Genomic DNA, 22,924 nt, shown 5'->3' with positions numbered 1-22,924 from the left:
TTTATTCAACAAATATTTACAGAGCATCTGCTGAAGGCCAGCATTGTTCTAGGTTGTCAGGACGATGCCAATGAGGCGGTCCTTGCTCTCCTGAAACCTGCTGCAGCTGGGGGAACCAACACCCAGACATCCAAATAAACAAGACTATTTCAGATAGGGATAAGCATAAAAAAAGTTAAAAGAGCGCAAACATGATAAGGTGATACAGTAAGAGTGTCAGTGACTTTATATTGGATAAGAGAAAGTCTCTTTGTGAGGAAACACAGGGGTGAAGATGGAAAGTCAGAGGGAAAAGTGTTTCAGAAAAACCAGTCAAAGCAGAAGCAGTTAAGAACCAACCCATGCAGGGGACTCTGCCATCTGGATTTCAATTTAAGTGCAGGGAGAAGCTCCTGGGGTTTTAAAAGTGCTGTGATCTGATTTACACTTAAAAAGGATTATTTGGGCCTCCACATGGAGAATGATTCTTAGGGGAGCAGGTGAAGTGGCGGAGGCAATTCCAGGTGAGAGATGACAGCAGCTGGAACCAGGATGGTGGCAGGGGAGGTGGTGAAAGTGATCAGATCTGAGACAGTTAAGACCTGCAGGCTGTTTCTGGGAAATGAAAGACAAAGGATCAAGGACAAGCCCTAGGATTTTAACTTGAACAACTAGGTAGATGGTAGTATATTTAATGAAATGAAGAAGATTAGGAAAAGAACAGGGTTGGGATTGGAGGAAAAAAGAGACAAAGATTTACCTTTAATTTGCTTACTTTGGGGATTCCTTTAGCTATATGAATCAAGATCACAGCAGAAAATAGTTGGCACATTCAAATTAGCAAGACTTGGGCAGAGTTTAATAAAGGTGCCATTACAGAGTCTGGGGAGTGTTGGAAGCCACAAGGATAGTGCAGCACCTCGAACAGGCTCCAGAACCTGCCTCTCAGGTGTAGATGGACCAACCAGGTACCAGAGCCTAAAGATAGAGCTGTTTGGAGAAGGCCTGTCAAGAGCTAAATTTTTTTGAGTCACCAACACAGAGGACCCCACAGAAAGGGGGCTCAGAATAAATACCCTGCCCTCACTCTCCTCCTTCTCTTTGATCACCTGTATGTGCTTTCTGCTGTTTCAGAACGCTAGTGGAAACTGGCTCTGATGTAGCACATACAGGTCTCATCCATAGGGGACAGAGAGTGGATATGAAGGGACAAACAGATGTGTCCACCCCATCAATCACCCAGGCAGGGATGGGCAACAGGTAGCTGGTGTTCAGGGCTAGAGATACAGAATTTGCAGTCATAGGCACTGAGGGGCTTTTGAATCCCAAAGAGGAGCTCTGACTACCTCCAGGTCAAGCTAACATGAAAGCCCCTGTTGAGAAACGGGGGAACAAAGGATACACAGAGGAAAGGAAGAAAGGAAAACAAGTAGTGGTGTGGCATGGAAGGCAGGAGGGGACAATGTCTGAAGCAGAGGGTGGTCAATGGTGTCCAGCACTGCTGGGAGACCAGGTAGGATGAGGACTGAAAACTGACCCCTGGATTTGACAAACACCAACTGATAAGTTGAACAAAAAATGTGGGTGGAGGTGGGGTAAGAGGGGAAGCCACGTGGCCCTGATGTAAACAGCCACCAGACTCCTACCCAAATCCATCTCCAGATCAGCACCAGGCAGCAGGCATTCCAGTTATGCTTCTCATCAGATAATTTCGCTATTTCAGATATGACCCATATTTTAAAAGTTTTGAAACTAGATTTGAATAAAACTTAAACTAAGATTATGTAGAAAAGCTAAAATAGAAACATCTAGTAGTCTGTGAAAACTCCAAAATACTCTCTGGCAGCTACAACTAGTCAACCTTTTTTTTAAAGTTAGCATCCAGGTTCAAGTCCTAACTGTATGATTTAACTCTGGGCAAGTGATTCGCTTTTCTGAACCTTGATTTTCCTTATCTTCCCTCCCCTAGAGAGGAGAGGTGTCCTTTCTTCCCCCACCACTCTGGTGTACGCTCTTTTATCTGAACTAACCGTGCTGTATTCAATTATCTGTTTTCCTCCATAAATTTAGCCTCTGAGGAGTAGGGACCATCCTTTGCTCATTTTTGTATTTCTAAAGACATGCACTCAAGTTTGCAGGAAAAGGGATCATTGCTATTTCTTTACCTCTGAAAACCATGTTAAATACTAAGTCACATGTAGAAGGATGCCACGTGTGATTTTAGCAGCCAGCACACTTGAGGCACTAAAAGAAGCCCAAGAGGTCTGGGGCCTAGAGTGCAGGTTCAAGAGTGGGTGCTGGGGACTGAAGCTAGAGAAATCTGTTGGGTCATTCGCTTTAAAGAAAAAAAGTAAGACACTGATGCATGTGTGTGCACTCACACACACAAACACACTGAAACTCACATGGTACCCCATTAACATATACAATTTTATGTTTGCATTATCAGTTTGAAATAAAATTATAAAGAAACACAAGAAAGTCAGAAATACGAAATTTGACACTAATTTCCCTCATTTGCTCAATTGCCTTAAGCAAATGAGTAATCATTCTGTGCGGCCGTTCCCATGGTGCAGAGTCAGTGCAGCACGGAAAGGTGCCATGTTGTGATGTTTCCTGGTGATACAGTGGCAGTATTTTCTAGATGAAAAGCCTTTAACAGGGTCAAAGGCTGTGCCAGAAGGCTGGCCAGAACCTCTCCATTATGGTGCTGGTGGAGTGGCAGGGCAAGGGGAAGGCCTGAAGTGAGCCTCAGTCTGCCCAGCTGGTCAGCATGGGCAGTTGTCTGAGTAGCTCTGTAAGATAAAGTTTTATAATACTTTGAAAACAACACAAAAACTAAACACATAGACCAGCAGAGGGACCTATTCAAAGCTATAAAATACACATGTATTTTCTACCAAACATGGTGGCACACGCCTGTACTCCCAGCCACTTGGGAGGCTTGAGGAAAGGAAGATGAAAAGTTGGAGGTGAGCCTTGTTGACTCAATGAGACCCTGTCTCAAAATAAAAAATAAAAAGAGCTGTGGATGTGGTTCAGTGGTAGAGTACCACAGGTTCCATCCCTAGTACAAACAAACAAACAAAAAACTCAACCAAATGTAAAGGACTCCGATGTATTAATATAAACTATTTTAAGGAAGAATTTTAAAATCAACTCTTTATATCAAGAATTCTAGGACAATCAAGCAAACTAAAAGTCAAGTTTGACTTCTCATCTTATAAGAGTGAGTATGCTATAGTGATCGTTATCTCTGGAGCCGGACTGCCTGGGATGGAATCCCAGCTCAACCACAACTGGCCACGCAGCCATGGACATGGGACTCCATGCCTCCGTGCCTCAGTGCTCTTGTCATATCATGGGAGAAATGGTAAAGCAACCTTACAGTTATGGGGTTTGATGAGGAGGTGTGTGTACAGTGCTTAGAGCAGCTCTTGGCCACAAACACTTAGCAGATGTTAGCCATAATTAGTAATCTGATGTGCATTTTATGAATCCACAATCAACCTGATTCCTACAAAACCTCTTCCTATGAGGAAAACCACAATCACTGAACTAAACAAAATACTCCAAAAATGGGGGGGGGCATCCCCACCCCCCAGAAGCCCTTTCCCCCAAGTCTTCCAAGATGGAACACTGAACAAGACAGAAAGCACAGACTTACCAGTGGTACCAGTCGGACAGTTGGTGCACACTACCTCCTTTGTCTTGGGAACAACAGCACAACTTGAGCCCCCAGGACATGGACAAGGTTGGCAGTCAGAAGAGGTGCCCACAGTCGAATCTCCGTAGTACCCATCACTACACTTCTCACAGTGGGGGCCAGCAGTATTGTCTCTGCAGTTACAGATACCTATTCAAACAGCAAGTGTGAGAGGACAGGCAAGAGTCCAAGAACATAAGACAATGAGCATTTCCTACCCAACCACCAAAGAAAAGTCAGGCCCAGCAACTGTCAATCATTCTCTCACCTGTCTCAGGGTCACAGGTCTCACTGTGTCCATTGCAGGTACAAAGCACACAGGGACTGTATGGTCCGAGACTCGGAGTTTCTCTTCTGTAACCCGGGAGACACATCTCACAGAACTGCCCTCCATAACCCACTGGACAAGTGCAGGTCTCCACCCAAGTTGCAGGGACCCCAGGCCCAGGACGAGCACTTGCCAGGGTGACATCATCCAGATATCCAGCACCTGTGTATATGGTGTGGAAGAGAGAATCACTGAAGTGCTTTCCATTCCCCAAAAGGTTGTGAAAAGTCAGTCACTCAAGAGCAGCCAAATTCCAAAGAAAATTGGTCACTGGCTTAATTTATCTGCTGAAGAAGATAATTAGAAAATAGCATTCAGGACAACCATGTGGTACTGGGTGCTAAATTTAGTTCAACACTTTTTAAACACACACACACACACACACACACACCACAGATTTGTCAGATTTTTGAGTTCTCCCAATCACCAATGTGAAAAATAAAAGCACTGGACAATCATTTGTGGCAAGAAGAGATTCAAGCAAGAGTGTAGAAGGAAAGAACAGTACAAGCCTATAGCAATTAAGCAGTGTTTTGCTCTTTTGCCATAAAAACAGGCGGAAACTACAGATTCAAGGATAAGAAAGAAGGGAAGCACCTGTACAGGTACACTTAGGTTGTATTTTTTGCCCTCCACAGAATAGTAAAGATCAAGTAAATTAGGTCTAACGTGCACAATCATTCCAAAGCCATCATGCCATATGCTGCAATGCCTTCCCATTTTCAGAATGAAAACAGAAGAAGCCTTAAATCAACTGAGACCAATGTTCATGCCATCTGGCAGTGTCTCTGGCAGCAATGCTCTTTGGGCAAAGTGGGCCTTGGTGACCGCCACTCAGGTTCCACTCCACCTTAGCCTTCAGCAGTCTCTGCTCTAAGTAGGTTTTTTTATTTCCCCCATCCAAGTTACAAAAGATGGCTTGCAATTTACATAATTCACTTGGAAACTGACCACCTAAGGTAGAAGCACACCTCTTATATTACTGGCTTAATTTAACCTTTCATACATTTATGGCTTTTTTGCCCAGTCAGATCATGAGATAAGCCTCCTCAGGCTAACGTGCCTCCAACTCTAAACATTCTTAAGTCTCCCTATTCTAAAAATACTCTCTTCAGTCCTGTTCCTACTCCCAAGTTACAGTGCGGCTCTTTCCCTTCCCTTACAGCCAAACTTCTCTAAAGAATAGTCTTTATTTTTCTTCTTCCCTTCAGTTACTTTTCAAAGCACTGCAATCTAAATTTAGTTTCAACACTTCTGAAAAAAAAATCAAAACTACAATCGACAAAAAGTCCCTTGCCAATGATTCTTTAATCAGCCAATCTGAAACCCAGTGGTGCTATCATCTAACCTGTTTATCCTCTGTAAAATTCTTTTCTCCTCTAGGTCTCAGAGCATGGACCTTAATTAACAGTGTTTCCCGGACTCCATCCTCTTTCTCTTTCTATATTTTGTATCACATTTCCAAATTTAAAAATTATTGCCCACATGTTGACAGACTTCTAAATCTAGATCTATTGTTCTAACCTCTTCCAGGGGCCTAGGTTCATATTTCTAATTACTCCCAAGTGATTTTCATCTGGATATTCACACAAGCATCTCAAAAATCAATACGTCTAAGCCACTGATGGCACTGTCAACATCATCCCACCACACTGACTCAATCTCCTTCGAACAGCTTCACCTTCCTAGAGAAGTACCTCATTAAAAAAAAAAAAAAAATTAAAGGAAAATAATTTAAAACATTATTAAATTCTTATTTAAAATTACAGCAAATGATTACTGAATAATCTATAATTTTTCATAATTTAGCCAATGATTCAAGACTTGATAATTACAGAGCAGCAAATAAAGAAAAATGAAGAGTAAGCAATCTTGAACCAGTAGAATTATTAGGTTTTTAAAGAAAATCTATATTTACAATAACTTCAATTGACTTCTAGTGACAAAAGAATTCTACTTATTAATTTTAGTGAATTTTCTCTAGGTCCATGAAAGTAGGTTAAAACTATATTATTTTCTATATAATTCATGTATAATAGGGTAGTTTATACTATTTCTTTATAATCAGTATTACAGTAGTAGAAAAGAGAAACTCTACATTATCAGGAATCCTTCTACCCAATTGTCTGAAACAATTCTTCTAAATGACATTACAACTCACTTCTCTCACTGTATGTCCCACGGATCTTGATAGAAGTCAAGTTGTTTAGTAGCTTCTGAAATTCAAAAGGGGAAAGAGCAGGCCTCCAGGGGTAATCTGTTGCTTCATGGAGCCTGGGGAGATAGAAAGAGCTGCCTTAACCTTTGAAGGATAACCTTGGGTGCCAGGAAAGCATTTCTCATTCATCTTATCCATTTATACCACCAACAATGCAATGGTCTGACAATCAGAAAGGAGATTGTTGGTTTGACAATACAACTGGAGGAGGGAAAGGTAAACAAAGGAAAGCTCCCTTCTTCAAGGTCTCCTTGATCATCCAAAAGTTCTTTAACACACACTGGGGCGAGTATAGATAGGGAGACTGCTTTCACAATGCAGGTCACGCCCGACTTTACAAAGAAGGCAGCCTCACCTGAAGATGTACTTCACAGTGGTCTCGCTTGGGTAGGAATTGCCCTGTGCGATCAATGGCACGGACACTCTCAAGCCGGCTCCCTCCAGCACCAGGTCTTCTGCAGAGAGGCGAGTGTCTCGTCTGTCCACCCGGAAGGAGAAGGAGAGGTTCTGACCATAACTCAAGACCTGGTTGCCCAAGAACTTTGCTGGAAAGCAGACACAATGGTGGACAAGAACATGAGAATGAGGCGAAAGAGATGCACCCAGCAAGTCACACTGCTTCCCAGCCTCACTTACCAGGGGCGATGAAGTATCTAGGAAAGTAGCTATCTGAGATCACGGCGATATCTTGCCTCTCAGAGGACCACTCGAGAGATGCTTCAGAGCCATCCCTCTGCTCCACGTGCCACCCGTCCTCATCTGTAGACAGGATGAAAATACAAGCACTGTTACAGGGCAAACATCCTGAACCGGGCCCTCTGTAATCCCACACACAGGTATGGTTGCACCCTGCACACAGTCATCAATAAAAATTTTCAATGAATGTTTCCTATAATAGTACTTATGTATGCTATGCTCCTTAAACTATATACCACTATATTATTTATGTAACGTTTGAACTCACTTCTCACTATAGTAAACTCTACAACCATATATATATATACACATACACACACACACACACACACACTTCTATTAAAGGACCAAACAAGAAAAATCATGCATGTTAAGTAACATGGAATGTTTCCTCCATCAAAAACTCTCAGAGAGGAGAGTGAAGTGGCACATGCCTATAATCCCAAGCACCTGGGAGGCAAAGGCAAGAGTCAAGTTCAAGGTCAGCCTGGGTAACTTAGTGAGACCCTCTCTTAGAATCAAATATAAAAAGGGCTGGGGAGGGTCTGGGGCTATAGCTCAGTGGTAGAGTGCTTGCCTAGCATATGCGAGGCCCTGGGTTCAAGCCTCAGCATCACATAAAAATAAATAAGTGGAATAAAGGTATTGTGTCCAACTACAACTAAAAAATAAATATTAAAAAAAAAGGTGAGGGGGCTGGGGATATAGCTCAGGAGTGGAATATTCCTGGGTTTAATCCCCAGTACTGCAAAACAAACAAACAAAAACCCTTAAAGACTTACTAATTCAAAAAACAAAAATATATTTTAAATTACAGTCTCAGAGTCCTAGGGGTACTGGGGGATAAAGTCTAAATTACCAATGTGAAAGGTAGAGGATATAGAATAAACACTGTAGCCGACTGCATTTGTACAGACAGAAGAGTGCCCAAAGCAGAAGCAGGGGGTGCAACCCTTAGGATTAGAAGGTTCCAGATTAAAAAATCCAGGTTTGCATCTGAAAAAGATTAAAATGCAATCAATTATTTTTTTTTTTTACTTGAGATATGATAACACAATAAGAAAATGATACAGCTGGAGAAAGAATGGGCTACCTCTCACAGTTGAAGCCTTCCACGTTGTCTTTGCAAACACACCTTCCTGTTTCCACGTTACATTCATCTATGCTGCCAGAAGGATTACAGGAGCACGGCCTATTCGATGGAAAATAGAATAAAATCATGAGAGAAGAGAAGGAAGGAGAGACTTCACCCTTAAGTCAACCTTTGCTTTATGTGTTAATCAATTCTACACATGGAACAACATGAACCTCTAAAGTCATCTTTCCTTTTCAGTCCAGGATTTTATCAACTTAGAATTGAAACTGCTCATTCTGTATGAACCAAACTCCGAGCAGCTAGCTCATCACCACTTCTAGTCTTGAATCTTGTTGATGATTACCATGGGGAAAACGTTCACACTACTGCCAATAAGTCACAGATCTACTGTTATGGACTGGCCATATATAGATTCTGCCCCGTCTCTGTTTTGTTTTGTTTTGACATTTATTTTTTAGTCGTAGTTGGACACAATACCTTTGTTATTTATTTATTTTTTTATGTGGTGCTGAGGATGGAACCCAGGGCTTCGCACACTCTAAGCAAGCACTCTACCATTGAGCCACTCACCCCGACTCCCCATCTCTACCTTTGAGAACATTTTACCTGCATCCTGCCTCCGTGAGAGAATGGAATCCAGGCTGGCATTGGTCACACTTGTCACCCATCACTCCTGGCTTACAGCTGCATCTGCCGTAACTATCACACTGTGTGCTGAGAGAACCTGAAGTTTAATGAGTTCACCGTCAACCACCAATCCAGACACGGAAGTAAAATCAATGTGTCAAAAGAAAGACAACTGGTAACTAAAAAAAATGCCTGACAACCGAAGTGTGATCTCTAGATGATCTCTCAAAATCCCACCCTTTTTACTCCCTGACATTTAATCTTCCAGACATACCCAAAGTTGATTCTACTCACTTATGAACCACTCTGCCTGCCACGGCACACCTGCATAAGACCTGTCACTTCTCTGGAGGTGAGCACAGGCCCCTTAAGGCTCGTGCTTAGAACTTAGATATGTACAGGCACATACAACAAAATGATTGTTAAACTCCTGAAAAGGTGCAGTGGACTGGATGCTGTGCACCTCTAGACACACACCAAATGCTGAAAACAGTCTGGCCCTTGAAGGAGATTAGACCAAACAAAATCATTAACAAGAAAGATCCTTTTACATCAAAGTTCAAATGGTCTGCATGACCCTGTTGCTAATTATTTACAGAACCATTCCTTGGGCCACCCCGTACTTTCCTACACATCACGAGAGCATGCGAAAGCTCAGCAAGGTTAACGACAGTGAAGGTAGGGGGTAGAGGTAGATTCTGAGTTGTTACATGCTACAGTAATGTGTGCACCTCCGCTGATGGTTGTTCAAATGTGCAGGAAGCCAAGTTTTACTTTCTGGGCATTAGGGAACTCTTGTCTCTCAATCCATCAGGGTGAAATGGGTCCCTGCTGTCACCTACCAACAGGACTGCAGTGACACGGAGAGCAGGCTTCGTTGTTCCCTAGGCGGAAGAAGTTCTCCCGGCACCTCTCACAGTGGGCACCATCAGTGTTATCCCGGCAATTGGTACAATGGCCACCGTGGCCCGTGGAACGGTAGAGCTCAGGATCAAAGTAGCATTCCTGCGATCGGCCACTGCAGTCACAGGCTGTCAAGCAAGACACATGAGTAGTGTCAGATCCATGTACTTTAAAGAATGGCATTTTAAAAGATGTCAATAAAATCAAACAATTACTTCCCACATGTCTGTGAGAGATACGTGGTGACAGAATAAGAATGACCACCAGATGCATTGTTCCTTAGAAATAAAACAAAAAACCAGTATGTCAACAAAAAGTTTATATAGCCAGATTATCAGCTAACCAAGAAATATTCATCTTTATCTTTAAAAAATAGGGTTATCATAAAATATAAGGAATTCCCATGCTCAGAAAATAATCTGCCTCCAGGTAGCTATTCATTTACAGGTAAAAGCCAACTCAAACTACAATTTTCCTGGCTCTTTATGCTTCATTTCCAATTCTAACTCCAAGAACAAGGTGCCAATTTACATACAAGCACCACTTCTACCTTTTTAGACCTCAGGCAATTTAAAGACATTGAGACATTAACTTTCCAAGTGCCAGATTACTTGCATATCCATTCTGGGAAACCTGAGGTGCATGAACCAAGATAATTTCCTCTGTGGATGGAGCAGAATTAAAGGGAATAGATGCTCCTGACACATCTACCTCCCAGGAGCCACAGTTCCAACAGGGTTGTCTGTTAAGCACAACCATATTTTAAGAACAAGTGTCTTTAGTCACAAAGTCTTTGAAACATTTATGTTAAGGTGATTTTTCTCCCAATTATTGATTCTGCCCAGAGTATATAGTAGTATCTTGAGTGCTAAATAAAGTTTTGTTTGATTTCTAGATAGAGCAGGACCTGTTAACCTTTTAAAAATATTTGAATATTCTTTTTTCCTTCCCTTCCATATAATCAGTTCTTTTGTGGTGTTGCAACTGAAAACATTTTTTTTTTTTCTTAAGAAACTTGAATCACAGCACAAAACCTATAATTTGAGTTTTGTTGTTAGTCGTATAGTTCCCTTTCCATCTTCTATTGCTCCTTCTCTTCCCTCAAGCTGCCCAATTACCCCTCAATCAGTCCATCCCACCTACGAGGTCTGCTGCTCTGAGACTATGAAGCAGAGCAATCTGTGTCCACACTGATCCAACCCAGAGCAAAAGCAGATCTGTGCCTCCCTCAACAACAGCTCGTATGAGAGAAGGAAGCTACCATTTTCTCTTCCCTAGCCTCAGCATCCTGAGAGGACTGCAGTCCTATCTCAACACCCCAAAACTTCACTCTTTGAAGCACCACGGTGTTGAAGAGAGACCAAGGAGGAAAGCAAATTGACTTATTTCTTCATTGAAAGTTCTTAACTAGAGCAGCCAGTTTGCTGGCTGTGGTAAGCTGGCAATATTTCACTTGCTTTTCTTATAATTTCCTGCGTGGACCAGAAATATAATACCATTAAGAAGAATACTTTCCAAAGCTATGAGGACTTCATTTTTGTCTTTTGCCAGCCTTTATTATATAGCTTCCAACACTGGGTACTTCAATACAGTGATGGAATTAAAGAAGCTCCACCAAGTGCACAGAAATGCTAGAGGAGGCTGTGAATTTTATCTGTATGTCTGGAATTTGTTTGAGGGAAAGAAAAGATGAATAAGAAAATCTGCTCCAGGCACATCAATGAAAATACTCATGAGTCAAAATAAACCCTTCCCAAGGTTTCTGCCAATAATTTCTGCAAGTTCACAGTGTCTTCTTTCGTATTACATTTATTCCCAAGACAGTATGATGAAAAATATTTGTAAGGGCAAAAGAACATCATGGCTGTCTTAAAAGTTTGTTTGTGTTAATCCCTTGGCAAATGATGATTCCATGGTTTCTTTCCTGGGAGGTTTCTTTCTTTATCTGTTCAGAATAAATCATAACACTATAAAGAAATAAATAACATGTTATCTTTTTCATTTTGTCTTTTTCAAGACTACAGAACCTACTCTTCCTCCCAAAGATACCAGTTCTCCACAGTGGCAACAGGAAAATTTTCCCCACTGTACTTGTTAGTGAGATAAAGGAAAAACAAGTTTGAGAAATAATCTTTTGATTAGTCTAGAATTCACTGTACCTGACACATGCTAATCAAGTTGTCACTTGAGTAAATTAAATTAGCATTGATAGGAAGAACAATGTAATAAGCCTTCTGTATCTGTGGGTTCGAAACCCAGAGATTCAAACAACTGCCAATCAAAAGTGTTTGGGGAAAAAAAAAAAAAGTGTCTGTATTGAACACAAACAGATCTTTTTCCTGTCATTATTACCTAAACGATCCATTATAAGAATTACCTATACAGCATTTACAATGTATGGGGTAACAGAAGTAATCTAGAGTTCATTTTAAAAGCATATGGAGGGGGGTGCACAGCTTACATGCAAATACTATGCCATTTTACACAAGGAAGTTAAGCATCTGCAGATTTCAGTATTTGAGGAGGGTTGTGGAACTGAATATTGAAGGAAAGTTGTATTTTAAAGGGCATTAAAGAAAAGAGTAGCATATTTTAGTGGGACCTGTAGGTCCAGTATTTGAATCTAAGCAAATTTCCAAACCTTGATGCTGCTGCTTCTGTGCTGGTACTCATGAAGGAGACACAAATGATCCCTGTTTATCTTCACAGTCAATTGCTTTTGTCTATGATTTTCCTCTGACACACATGCAATTTGCTATTCTCAGACTGCAGAAAGGATACGCCTTTCACAGTTTTCCTTTCTGGGAGGAATAAAGAAAGGCGGTTCCTCCTTCTACCTCTGGAAGTCCTTAAGACAATAGGCAGACTGAGCCCAGGGGCACTCACGCAGGCACTCGCTGGCACTTTCAGCAGTTGCCCTCCTCCACGGCCGGTCATTGAAGAAAGGCAGGCACTTTTCACAGTCCACTCCATACGTGTTATGTTTGCAATTACACACCAGCTTGTCAAATTCATTCTTCACACACTCGCTGGCATGTCCATTACATTTACACCTGGAAAGAGAGGAGACGTCCCCAAGAATGAACTCCTGCAAGTTCCCAGAAATGATGCAGAAAAACTATGTATACAGAGAACCAGAAATAACCAAAGAATGCTTTTGAGTTTTACTGTTCAAAATGTAAACTAAGGAAATGAGCAAGACTAAGTTAAAAGAAAGAGTAGCTTTATTTAAAAGGGCATAGGGCATTAACCAGGTGTGAAAGGAAAGCCCCTCACAGTTGCTGAGGACACCTGTAGGATCAATTCCTGAACTCAGGTGTGTGTTGAGAGGCAGCAGGGTACCGGGGTTAAGAAGGCTACAGTGGTTAAGAAGGGCAGGGAGCAATCCCAGCAACTCAGGAGGATTACAAGTTTCAGGCCAGCCTCAGCAACTTAGTCCCTAAATAAAAAATTTAAAAAGAACTGGGGATGTAGCTCAGTGGTGAAGTGCCACTGGGTTTAATCCTAAGGACCACAGCAATGTAAAAAAAAAAGCTCGTGGAGTAGGAAGTCAGGCTGCCTGGGTCTGAAACCCCTGTCACTCACCAGAGTAACTGAACCTCACCTGTAAAGCAGGGATGATGACAATGCCTACCTTGCAGGATTATTGTGAGGATCAAGGAGTTGGCTCATTTATGTGCTCAGGATTGCAGAGGCACATATATCATATATTGCCAATAATCTGGCATACTGATTTCAATGTGCAGGTGGTGAGACACTAAATTAGATATGTCGTCCTCCATGTGAGTACCCAGGAGTGAGAATATTCCCTCAGGCTGCATGGGATAAGACTCCCTGAAGGATTCCAGAGATGCAGGTATGGTCATAAACTAGCACCCAAGGACCCCTGTGAATACTAACTGCATGGTGGAGCAAGGACACTCCCTCACAAGTTTCCTTAAAGACTGTGGCCAGTTTCATAGCTCAACAATCATTTGAAAATACACGCAAACACTCTGGAATCATCTAAAGTGTGCCAGGATGAGTCCCAAATTCAGATTTCCTGCTCTCGTCCTTCCCCTGAGCTGTTCTCCTTGGCTGCTGCACAAGCTTAGATATCTTCTGTGACCTAAAGTTTTACTTGTCTACAGCTAAACTCATCATCTCCACCAAATTAGCCCATCTTCTTCACTCATTGTGTTAATGGTAGTACTTTTCTCCTAGATCACTGAACCTTAAAATCATTTTAGACTAAGTCTTGACAATCAGTCCTACATAAGAAAATGGATCTGTATATTCTTTTCTATTCCATTGTCTCCAACACCTGATATCAGGTATGTGTTACCTAACACCTGACTATACAGCATCATAACAGAAATATGAATTCTCTAATTATATCCTACATTCACTCTGCTGGATACTAATCTCCATAATCCACTGTTTTGATATCACTGCCTATTCCAGAAAGTATGCCTGATATCTCATTGGTTACAGTTTTCATTACTTTCACTAAGCATCATTACCAGGAACGCAATGTGCAAAAATGATGTTTCTGCTCTTGATATGTCATAGGCTCATACAAGGTAAAAAAGTACAAGATTCTTGACATCCTATCTAAGGTCTTGGGCCACTAAATTATCATTCAGGTTAATAGTTCTACAAACTTATATAAGACATTGTTATGGTTTGGATGTGAGGTGTGTCCCAAAAGCTCATGATGAGCTTAACCTAGTTGATGAATTAATCCCCTGACTGGTTTACTGAGTGGTAACTGAAGGAAGGTGGAGTGTGGCTGGAGGAAGTGGGTCCCTAGAGGCATGCTTTTGGAGTATATATTTTGTATCTGGCAAATGGGTTCTCTCTCTGCTTCCTAATCCTCATATGAGCCGGTTCTCTCCATCATACTCTTCCACCATGATGTTCTGCCTCACCTCAAGCCCTGAGGAATGTCTATGGACTGAGACCTCTAAAACTTTGAGCACCAAATAAATTTTTCCTCCTTAAAATTGTTCTTGACAGTTGTTTTAGTCACAGCGGCAAAAGAGAGCTAAATGAACTAAAATGAACATTTTTCTTACTTCAAGTAGGTTTATACTCTCCCATCTCTGACTTTTGCTCCTGGCCATGGCCATCCTCCTGCACCCAGTCCAGATGTCTTTCCTCCTTATCCAAATCCTACCCATTCTTCAAGGCCCAAATAAGATCCTCCTGCTCTTCTAGCCTGACAGTTCTGGGTCATTCTTGATATATGGCATTTTTCTATTGCTGCTTGATATTTTTATACTTAAAACATGTGACCATACTAGCACAGGTAGAACATTCTTATCCCTTGGGATGAGAAGAGTTTGGGATTTTTCCACAGTTTTCAGAATATCTGTATACACATAATGAGAAATCTTGAGGCTGGAACCCAAGTCTAAACATAAAATTCATTTATGTTTCATACGCACCAGGGGTGAAGGTAGTTTTATGTCACATTTGAAGTGTGCCTGCATTTCGACGATGACCCATCACCTGGGATCAGGTGTAGAATTTTGCATCATGACAGCACTCAAACAGTTTTAGCTTTTGAAACATTTCTAATTTCTGGATTAGGGACTTTCAACCAGTATTTAAATTTCTATGCATTCATTCATGACCTGCCGCTTTTATTTGGAAACTTCTAGAAGGTGAGGCCTTCTCAGAAGGCCAGTCTTACTCTTCCTTAGCAGTCTTGCTTGCCTGTGCTGGGGCTCTGCATTTAAATGGTCAGTGTGTGTTAAGGTATTGGTTTGACAAGGTTTTGTTTTCTCTGGAAACTAATCACTTAGTTTCCAGAGAAATATTCTAGGTTGCTGCCTGTCCTTCCAGATATGTATTATCCCTAAGTCCTGCCACTCTTGCTGTCAGTAAGGAAAAAAAAAAAAATCTAGCAACAGCATGGATGCAGCTGTAAACAAGGGGCTACAGTCACTTCTACAGTAGAGCACCTCCAAGGCAGATTTAATAGTTTGCTTACCTGCCGCCCACAGCGAAATCAGAGATTGCATAATAATAGGACTTGAGAACTTTGGGGTCATTAAACACTTCATCTCCAAAAGTGTTCAGGCGATTGAGAGTCACTCTGATGTCAGTAGCTGTTACCCACTCCTGTCAGGGAGCAAACACAGAAATATAAGAGAGTACAGGGACTCTGATGAGAGACATAAATGTGATGACGTTTTCTAAATAGTTCGTGTGTATAATCTAATGTTTGTCCTTTTCTAGCACTAAATCTATTAAAATACTCAATGACTCCTTTAATTTCCTGATGTTTTTCTCCTCCTAGATTCTTCCCTTCTTTACTTGACACTGTTACTTTAACATTCAGGCTAGAAGAAGCAAGACTAGTTTCTTCCACAAGACTGTTCAAAGGTTTAAGTGAAACACATATTTAAAAGACTGGTGTAGGGGCTGGGGGTTGGCTCAGTGGGGAAGTACTTGCCTAGTGTGTGCAAGGCCTTGAGTCCCACCCCTCGTACCACAAAAATAAATAAAAGGCTAGCATATATTAGGCACTCAATACATGTGTCACTTCTCCCCATACCACATCTACAACCCAAATGCAGAGACCAGCTCAGAGGTCACAGACCACCACACTGTTCTAGATATGCCTCCCTATTCCCGTTCTGTACCATCTATCCCTCTCCTCCTGGACCCAATCCCTACTAACAGATCTGAGGGAAATACCCACATGTGAACTTGGCATTGGTTTGGAACAATGAAATGTGGCCTTTTGTCTTGACCTTTCCCACAGCATCACTTTTTCCATGAGGTCTTCCCTGGCCACCCTACCTAAATGGCTATCCCTCCCCAGCTCCCTACTTTCCTTTCCTGTCCTATTTGTATCATCTGCTCCCACCATCTGACTGTAAGCACCAGGTGGCAGGCTGTCAGTGTCTGTTTTGATTACTGTGTTCAGTGCACAGTAGGTATGCCAAACGAATAAATGAACCTGAAGAGCCCACGTCTGACCACGTTGAAACAAAGGTTCCACAGCTTTCCCCCAGGTTTCACCAGATCTGAGCTCTGACACCAAATGCCCCTTCACTGAACTGACTTAATCAGACATTTATGTGCATGGTAGACTGGTACAACAACAATCCCATGAATCCCGCCTGCCAGAGCCTTGCCCTGTGCTGACATTTTCCACACTGTGCTTGTGTGTCTGGCTGGTTTGGGGGAGGAGACATCAGCAAAGGTGACACCAACAGGCTTGTCTAGCATTTACACACAAGGACCTGCCCTCCTGGGACACTTCCTCCCCTGCATGGGAAGCCAAGTCCTGCCTTCTGAGGACGGAAGATGACCTGCTGTGTGAGTGAACCCAGGCCAACTAGAATCACGGAGAAAAATAAACCACGGATGTTCAGAAACATTAAGTTTTGGGATGGCAGATCATGTGTGTCCACCCAAAGGTACCAATTCTGCTGTAAGTCCTGGGGACCTTCCTAGGCATTACAGGTCAGAGTCACCTTCAGAGGTGTAATGAGCAAGTGCAAAGGTGCAGGCATCTATGCTTCCAGAAGGCTCCACGTGAGTAGGGTGACACATCTCTGCTTAAGAACCACTGCCTTAAACTATGCCAAAATGGCACACAGAGCAACATGGAGAGCTCATAAAAGCTAATCTCTTTGACACTTTGAGTATAATTAGAAAGAAGAAGAGATGATGACTTCACTGCATCCAGTCTCGGAATTCCACAACTACTCCCACTCACGGCCACAACCATTGGAATTTGTTAGTTGTCTGTAATGTAAATAACTAAACATACCCCTGTTTACTGCTTTTTTAACTTCTACCACCTGCACCTTGATCACAACTCTCCGTGAAGGAGGGCTGACGCTTAGCCAGTGTTGTTTCATCATGAGCATCTTAAAAAGAGCAGACACTAGAGCTGGACTTCACAGGGCCTGAATCTCAATTCTGCCACTTAAAACTGTGATCTAGGGCAAGTAATAAGCTTTCTCAGCCTCTGATTCCTCATCTGTAAAATGGAGATAATGAAAGTAACTTATGGAGCTATTATGAGTTAAAAGAATCACTATCTCTTAAGAGCTTGGATTAGCACTTGCCACATTATAGCACAAGTGAGTAATAAATGCTGTTATTACAATAATGTATGCTTTGAAATGCTCCTATACAGTGAAAGCAGGAAGGGCTGCCTCCTCCATCTGGGAGCCTGCAGCTTCTGGAAGGAGAGGACATCTGTCTCTCTCCTCACTGTCAGACCAGCTGACAATCCAGCCCACTCTCCTTGGCCATGGGACATGCGGACCACAGCTCTTACATCCAGAAACACATAATTAAATGAAATGACCAAATTATGCAGATGCCTATAGCATTTTTACCACATGCATTCTCATTAGTTTCTATGGCATAAATAGCAGCAAATGAATTTCCACAGCAGGGGAAGCTGCTCAAGACATGTGACACTAAGACACATAGTTAGCACAGGCACCAAGAACCACAGCCACAACTTCATTACACAGCTCTTGCCTGCTGACCATACTGTTGCCTGTCCAGGACAGGAAAACACAGCAATCTGCTGCAGGAAGAAACGAGGATGGCAAATGCTTCCTGGTATGGCCTCCCCCCAGCATTTGATCTTCTGCTTTTCCATCTATCCGAATCAACTGTTCTTTCTGCCATTCATTTTGAACATGGCCTACTCCCATTCCAAGAAACATTTTTCTGAAAGGCCTCTGCAAACATATTCACTGTTCACCATAACTTCAGAATTTACCAAGTACTTTCACATTCGCCATCTCCCAGCAACCCTCAAAGGAAGGAGGGAACTAACTGGACCCACCGAGACACATACTCTTTGATTTGGCACTGTTCAAAACCATACAACCAAATTAGTGAGAGTCCTTGAACATAATAAATTTCAGAGAGGAAATAATGAGAGAACACTAAAGTTTTCAGAAGACTCAGAAAAACAGCAGGACTTCCTATTTAGAAATCATAACAGGTTTTCATAAAATGTACACAGCATTTGCAAATCCACATCCAGTCTTCCTCAGTCGATGAACACAGGCCACCCCGGCTAGATGATAACCGCGGCCACATGACAGTTGCCGCAGTCTGGCTGCAACAAAATAACCGGGGGGGGGGGGGTGATGAGGAACTTGTGTAGATTGATACAGCAGGAGTGGGAGCCATTTATTGTAGGACCGGAGGGGTATATATACATTACACACAGCTTATCTTAATTAACATAAACTAGATACAGCAGTCAACCAATAAGGAATCTCCACACTTAATGGCTCGCTGGTGTTACTTCACAAACCACTCCCTCTGCAAAATGCCAGGCGCCATCTTGACTTATTTACAGACTCTAACAGACAGTAGTGTCTCCAACTCTGTGTTCCTGTGCTGAGACAGGCACAGGACTCAGAACTCTTTCCCATTATCCAGCTAGATCATACAACAAGTTTACAGAAATCTAAGTAATAGAAGACTCCAAATCAGGGTACACAAGGAAAGCACATATAGAATTGGTTAAAAAAAAAAAAATCTTTAATTTCTTCTGCCGTTAGACAGGGAAAGGTTTCTATCACAACACTTAAGTGCAATACCATGGGTACCTAACTGGTACCTCCACTAACACCCATCCTTTCAGATGATGAAGAATTCTCATAGTGATTGGCAGAAGAGCTAGATAAGCCCAATCAAAATCTCCCTATGTAATAATGGAGGAAAGTGGCATTCTTAAGTATCTTGCTTCAACTGTTCCCCTTTGCTAACTTAAAAAAAAAAAAAAAATGCTTTTTATTTTTGTCAAATCAAAGAGGTAAGAAAAGATGCAAGAATACTTGGGTAGATTAGGTCCCCATTATCTTCTTCCAAAGGTCAGAAGCAGAATATTTCTGCCTCAAGTGTACCGACTAAAATCAGAATTGTTCAACTTGTTAAAAATTCATAGTGTCCATGCCAGGGTATCTTTGCAAGTGCATAAGGACGTGAGAACAAACCAGATGGTAGTAAGAAAATAATTTCCCTGGCACAAACAGCAGAAAACTCAGCTGTCCATCAGAAGTAGGTTCCACTCTGATCCCCACCTCAGCAGTGGGGCTCCAGGCCCACTGCCTGACTTTCTAGCACCTGGTACGTGGAAGAGCTACCCGGTCCCCCCGCCATGCTGTGGCTACCTACCTGCAGAACAGGACTATTGTCAAAGTTGTAGGCACTGGGCCTGCCTTCCAGGGTCGAGAAGGCCACATTGCCTCCGGTGAGGGGAGAAATGTCACTGAACTCATCGGTACACAAGGCCTGCTGCTCATCCCCTCCTGTCCTGATAAAGCCACGGCTGGCCTTCAGGTAGGTATTCTCGCAGGAGCCACTGTAGTACTGGTAGGGGATCCAGGGCCCATCCTCCTGCGTGCGCTTATAGATGGCGAAGCTCTCAGGGCGGCTGGTATGGAACTTGAGGCGCACGTAGGTGATATCAAAAGCTTTCCCTGTGGGACAAACACACGAGAGTTCATGAGCCCTAGGAGTGAAGGCCAGGAAACCCCTCCATTCCTAGTTTGGTCTGGAAGATACAAATCTCCTGTGCACATTAGACCAAGACAACCCCAGAGCACATCACATGCTGGCTATGTCAAGTAGGACACCCTAAAACTGCAAGCAGTGTACATTTTCCCACAGAAGACAAAGTACAGATGGGTTCAAACATCAGCTCGTAAAGACCTATTCATGACATACATTGCTGAAACTCTGTTTGCTATGAAAACTGGTAGCATCAGTACTTTAAAAAAAAAAAAAAACTAAATTAAAAACATTTATTCTTAAATCTGGTGCTTCAACAAAAGCTTAATTAACAGATACAAAAATATTTGCTGACTTTCTAAATGGTCTACTTGAAAGACTTTTAAAATCTCATTCTTTATGAAACATTAATGTCACTCTTGATACAATACTATTTACTCATCCAAATTAAGAAACAGAGATTTTAGGAAGGGAAGTAGTGTCTGGGAGATGGAGCAGGAAGTAGAACAGGAAAGAAGAAAAAAAAAGTTCTCCTTCAGAAGTTCAACAAAGAGATGGGAAGAAAAGAGGCTTAAAGAGATTGTACTTGGATGTGTTCAAAAGAGAATACATGAGTCGGAAACTCTGAGAAGGGCAGGAAAAGGGAGGAGTCGATGGGCCGCCACCCCTCTGGAAGAAGAGTCACTAGGTCAGACAGTTCCCTGCAATAACCAGTGCACAGTCTTATGGTCAGGATGGCTTGGCTGCCAGCCAACGTGTTCAGATGGGTAAAAGAAAGAATGTGCAACTGTGTTTAGTCACCATTCACTCACACACTGGGTCTTTTTGTTTCTATCAATATCGCTATTTTGTTACTTTTATGTTATAGTACAGATCCCAATTTGGTCAATAAGTATAGTTGGGCAAAACTAACACATTTGGACCTGAGCCATATACTGGGGGACAGGAGAAGCTTATTAAACTTGGGACAGTCTTCTCACAAGTGAATTAGCTCCTCAGGAATAACCATCCCGACCTCTCTGGCAATGCCCTCTTATTGGTGATAAGGAGATTCATGGTGTCTGTTCAGGCCACGCTCTTTAAAACTCAGCTTTATCCACAGCAAAACTGATATGATGAGCTAAATCTATTTTTCAACTGGTTCATATTTCTGCTCTTGCCATTTTCTCTTCTGTAAAAATGAGGATGATGGTACTGGCCAAATTCTATTGTTATATTGTGTGCATGTATGATAAGTAACAACAAATCCCTCCATCATGTACAACTATAATACACCAGTTTAAAAAAAAAAAAGGTAGGAAAAAAAAATTAGGATATTCCCTGCTCCACCCACCTCAAAGGTTGTAGGAAGGTCAAACTAAGACCTTGCATGTACCTGATGAACTGAAAAACTTGATACAGATATAAAGCATTATTATGGTAAGATATATTTAAAAGATTATTAGACTAGGCCCCTGGATATGTTCACACATAAAGACTTTGCTGTAGCATGGACTACCAGGGTACAGGTGCCAAAGGATATATATGAATAAGGATCTGGCACCTAGGACGTAAGACAAGGCTTTGCCTGGACACAGACCACCTATACACAGTTAATGCACCTCATGTTAAAAGAATGCAAGTTTAACCTTTATTGTATCTATTGTGTCATCAAGCCCTCCCCTCTGAATGAGACTCATTATCTCAGACATTCAAGAATGGTAAAACAATCTAATTGTATGCAGGAGCAGTTAGCTCAGGATGTTCAAAGGCGTCCTCACTAATCTGTGGATTACAGATTACCTTGCTTTTCTATTCTCTCTCTTCCTTTTGGACATCCTATTGTTCTTTAGCAAGCTGACTGCAGCTGACTGGGCCAAAGGAGAGAAGGTAGAAAGGACCAGGGGGGTCTGTGTTCCAGATCAACTTCTTCCTCTTCAGGGAGGGGCCAGCAGCCCAGCTGAAGTCCCCCTCCACTGCACCATTAAAAAGCCATATTCTGAAGTAAATGGGCACATGTAGCCACTCTCACCATGACCACATCACACACCCAGGGATGGCAAAACGTCCAGAAAGTAATTCTGCCTGCATCAAACTCTGGGGTGGCCTAGCTCACAGGCACTGGCCTGGCCTGGCCAGCTCTGAGCATGTTTCGGAGCTGCGGTTTCCATTTTACCCTCTTCCACACGCTCTGTAGTGACCTCAGTGGAGGTGCTTCCTCACTTCCCCCCAAGACAGCCACAGGCACTGCCCTCAGAGTTGCAGTCAATCCAGAGTGGACACAGACAAGTGCAATTCTGTGGTGATTCTAGAATAGGGGAAGGGAAGCACGCAGGGGGACCATGGAGGAAGGTCACCCAACCCAGTGCATGAGGTCAAGAAATGTTTCCTAGAGGAAGTGGCACCTAAATCCAAGACCTGAGGAATGCTTAGAGTTAGCTAAGCAAACAGGGGTCAGCTGCCCAGACAGATGCAATGCCCCGTATGAAAGTCTAAAGACTTTCCGGGAAGAATAAGGGCTTCTCAACACATCAGAACAAGAGAGAGGCTGGAGGGAGTCAACAAGAAGCAGAGCACGGAACAAACTCGACGTAAGGGTAATGGCCAGCTTCTGAAGGGCAGACACCAGGACACAAGGCCACATTTCATGCTGTGGGCCCAGCGTGGAGATTAGAAGGGATGGAGCTGAAGACAGAGGTTAAGACAACGTAGTGGGGGGCACGGGCTCAGGGGTAGAGCGCTTGCCCACTATGTGTGAGGCACTGGGTTCCATCCTGAGCAGCACACAAATACACAAATAAGTAAAATAAAGGTACTGTGTCCATCTATAATATATATATGTATTTAAAAAAAAAGATGATGATGTGCTGGTGCTCCAAGGGAGATGGCAGAGGTTGAATT

General features: G+C 42.4%; 1 protein-coding gene across 1 annotated transcript in view; it reads right to left on the bottom strand.

The window, feature by feature from the left end:
• The window catches only part of Lamc1 (laminin subunit gamma 1), a 107,639-nt gene that overhangs the window by 21,612 nt on the left and 63,103 nt on the right, over positions 1-22,924 (bottom strand). The window contains exons 2-13 of the mRNA XM_046419521.2: positions 19,709-20,013; positions 15,531-15,661; positions 12,440-12,606; positions 9,493-9,681; positions 8,630-8,747; positions 8,021-8,119; positions 7,787-7,923; positions 6,868-6,990; positions 6,587-6,776; positions 6,175-6,287; positions 3,954-4,175; positions 3,647-3,835 (exon numbers count right to left, since the gene is read on the bottom strand). Of these exons, the coding sequence (XP_046275477.1) occupies positions 3,647-3,835; positions 3,954-4,175; positions 6,175-6,287; positions 6,587-6,776; positions 6,868-6,990; positions 7,787-7,923; positions 8,021-8,119; positions 8,630-8,747; positions 9,493-9,681; positions 12,440-12,606; positions 15,531-15,661; positions 19,709-20,013 (1,983 nt within the window). The remainder of the gene's footprint in view (positions 1-3,646; positions 3,836-3,953; positions 4,176-6,174; positions 6,288-6,586; positions 6,777-6,867; positions 6,991-7,786; positions 7,924-8,020; positions 8,120-8,629; positions 8,748-9,492; positions 9,682-12,439; positions 12,607-15,530; positions 15,662-19,708; positions 20,014-22,924) is intronic.

Source organism: Marmota monax, unplaced genomic scaffold, assembly GCF_021218885.2.
Source record: "Marmota monax isolate L192 unplaced genomic scaffold, Marmota_monax_Labrador192_F-V1.1 WCK01_AAM20220418_F8-fsc00209, whole genome shotgun sequence".
In the NCBI taxonomy this organism is placed as follows: Eukaryota; Metazoa; Chordata; class Mammalia; order Rodentia; family Sciuridae; genus Marmota; species Marmota monax.
Note: the sequence above shows the minus strand (reverse complement) of the source record. Positions and strands in the feature narration are given on the sequence as shown.